The sequence below is a fragment of the Phalaenopsis equestris genome, unplaced genomic scaffold (assembly GCF_001263595.1).
Source record: "Phalaenopsis equestris unplaced genomic scaffold, ASM126359v1 Scaffold000002, whole genome shotgun sequence".
NCBI classification, from domain to species: Eukaryota; Viridiplantae; Streptophyta; class Magnoliopsida; order Asparagales; family Orchidaceae; genus Phalaenopsis; species Phalaenopsis equestris.
The window spans coordinates 11,184,080-11,187,321 of NW_018164444.1; the positions used below are offsets into that span (position 1 = coordinate 11,184,080).

At 36.0% G+C, this 3,242-nt stretch overlaps 1 protein-coding gene across 1 annotated transcript in view; it reads left to right on the forward strand.

The window, feature by feature from the left end:
* The first annotated feature begins 1,230 nt into the window (after window positions 1-1,230).
* LOC110039288 (serine carboxypeptidase-like 19) overlaps window positions 1,231-3,242 on the forward strand; it is a 5,821-nt gene continuing 3,809 nt past the window's right edge. Inside the window, exons 1-3 of the mRNA XM_020744297.1 lie at window positions 1,231-1,331; window positions 1,424-1,461; window positions 1,587-1,688. Coding sequence (XP_020599956.1) covers window positions 1,271-1,331; window positions 1,424-1,461; window positions 1,587-1,688 — 201 coding nt within the window. The 5' untranslated portion in view covers window positions 1,231-1,270. The remainder of the gene's footprint in view (window positions 1,332-1,423; window positions 1,462-1,586; window positions 1,689-3,242) is intronic.

The following is a 3,242-nucleotide window of genomic DNA, read 5'->3' on the forward strand; positions in this document are numbered from 1 at the left end:
CGGCGCTTTGCCATCAAAAAACACAATTATATTACTGTCATGATTGTAGTTTGTATGTTGCCAACTATATTTTATCTTATGAATCATATGATATATTTGACAGGGTACAAAGCTCATTATTAGATAAGATCGACTTAGATTAGTCCCTTAAATAAATATTCACCCTAGATAAATAAGGTTTCCTTGGACGAAGCAACCCATGATTGTTGACAAGTACTCTTTTGTCAAGTTTGGTAGGCTACCTCATCTGACTAAGTAGGCTAGGGTCCCACCTCGTGATGACAGAACCATGGCATCATAATTAGTTGCATAATTATTTCTCACACAATTCACTCTGAAGCTCACAGTGATGATGATTTTATAAACTTTAAACTTTATTTTTGCTTCTACTATATGTTGATTAATCAACTCCCTTATGACTAGCCTTAATTGAAAGTACTCTTTCACTATTGGGAGGGGGAACTAACCATAGGGGGCCGTGTCTATGAGAAATCTGGAATCCCATATCTCAAGATCCTTGCAGAATGAGGGTGAAATCTCTGGGTAGTGTCTTATCTACCATCTCGTATGTCTTCTGAAAATCTGATCTAAACTTCCCTCATTCTTCAGTCCTTCATTCTCATCTTCGTGGAAGGTTGAACCATTTTAAAATTTTGGAGCCCACAGAAGGCATGAGATACTGAAGCATATCTCGTTAAATTTCATCATCATAATGACAGTGGAACTACAGTTACAAAAAAACATGTAGTTATTATTTGAGTGAATCTACATAAAAAATATGGGTTTTGTATGTTTTATTTTAATTTAATTTGTTTGCTCTCAATAATCTATGTAAGGTTGTGCAACTATTCTCAACACTGATAAATAGAGTTTGACTCATGATTCATATATCCCTCTAGCACTTGTTCATATACTTTTCCTGATAAACAATTAATGTCAGTTTCCTAATAAAAATACTCATAAATACATTTGAAACTTTCCAATGCTTATTGATGTCATATGCTTCACACAATAAACAATTAATGTCAATTTCTTAATAAAAATACTCATAAATTCTTTTGAAATTTATATATTTCACAAGATTGATCAACTCATTGTCTCTATGCAAGTTGTTTTATCATAGGGCGGCATTGACGAGGCTCTACAATTTAACATTCAAAACTTTGCTTTAGAAGTGTGTTGTATTTATAACTCTCACGACATTATATATATTATTGAAATAATGTAGTGGCTCCTTGATCATCCGAGTTTCCTCTCAAATCCTTTCTACATGGGTGGTGATTCATATGGTGGGAAAGTAACTGTGCTAACTGCTCATGAAATTGTTGAAGGTGACTTTTTTTGCCGAAAAGTTCTATACGAACAAAAACATGATATAATTTATTTATGCTAAGGCGTCAGTTATTCTTTTTGTTGAACACAGGAAATGAAGGTGGTCAGAAGCCTCTAATCAATATCAAGGTATTTACTTTATGCAATTGTATTGTATCTCGAAAACTATCATTACATATGTTTTTTATACAAATGCTTATAAGCCTAGTTGGAATAAATTTGTTGAAGTTTCAAACTTTTTTGATATTTTCAAGGGTTATCTAGTTGGTAATCCTGTAACGGGTGAAAAAGTTGACACCAGCTCCCAAGCTCCACATGCTTATGGATTGGGAATTATTTCCAAAGAGCTTTATAAGGTGCTTCCTTCCTCTTTTTGGGGCTTGTTTAGTTGATTGAAATTATTAAACATATTTTAAAAGTTGGTAAGTTTTGTTAAATATATCATTTGGTTAGATCTAATTAGAAACCATTTTAGACTTTGAAAACCTCCTCAAAATTACCTTAAACATAATAATTTTATTTTCGCATGAAAAAAGAGTGAAATTTTTTTTTCCCAACATGCTTGTACACCTATATTCATTTAGGTGAGGTTGATCAAGTTATCATCTAAGCTTGTATCTTCTCATCAATTTATTATTCGTGAACCAACTCTAGCTCTTCATTACTCAAACACTGTACATGCTATAACCACATTTCATTAAGCTACCTAGAAGGGAAGTCAATAGTCTAATTGTTGAGCCTGTTACGGGTTCTCACTAGGGTTCTCACTAGCGGAAATCATCAATGGTCCTCACCCATAATTCTAAACTCAGCCAAAAGACAGCTGTCATTCAAAATAATTTGTTGCATAACTAGCTATATCAAGCTTATGATACGCTCTGGTACCCTCTAAAGCTCTGCCGCTAAACGACTATTTTGTAACCCTGAGTGTCCCTTTATTGCTTGGCCATGAAACCCATGTAATAGTCTGAGAATATATTATGATGCTCTGGGTAGCACAAATCGCCAATAGTGGATCAGCTGCCGCATCCTCAATGTATGTCCTAGATGATAGCTCGAATCTTGTAGTAACTTGACCCTTATCTTCCTCAGCTCCTTGTCTTGTTCAATCTCTTCTCTCAAGGCTTCTCAGTCTAGGACCAAGGGTATCAATAGGACCATCAATTGAGCCTCCTCCACCTTTCTCGATAGTGTGTAGGTTGTCTTATTCTTCAATCCTGACTAATACTGAATCTCGAAATCATGTCCCAGTAGCTTGGATAGCCATCTCTAATGCTCGTTAGTCACCGTCTGCTGCTCTAGAAGATACTTTAAATTCTTTTAACTTGTCTTGACAAGAAGATGTCGTCCCAACAGATAGGGCCTCAACTTCTGAATGACCAAGACAATCGCTATCAATTGCAGTTCATACACTGATTTTGGCCTCGCTCTGGCCGTAAGAACCTGACTGAAGCAAGAAAGCACCGCTAGTTCTGCATGAGCACTGCTCCCAACTCGTACTTTGATGCATCTATTTCCACCACAAATAGTTTATTAAAATCCGGAAGTACTAATAAAAGGACATTGGTCGTGGCTCTCTTCAAATATTCAAATATCTGTGTTGTTTCTTTCCCCCCATTTGAAATTATCTTTTTTCGAATGCTCTGCCAGTGGCCATGCTATCATGTCAAATCCTGTCACGGACTTCCGTTAGTAGCCTATGAGACCCAAAAATCCTCTTAACTCCTTCAAAATCATTGGTAAGGGCAATTCATCATAGCCACAATCTTGGATTGATCCACTGTTACCCTTATTCTGGTCACCACATATCATTGATACTCCACCTGTAACTGTGCAAATGAACATTTCTTCAAGTTGACATACAACTGGTGCTCTCTCAAAGCCTTGAGTATTGTACTTAGGTGTCTCGA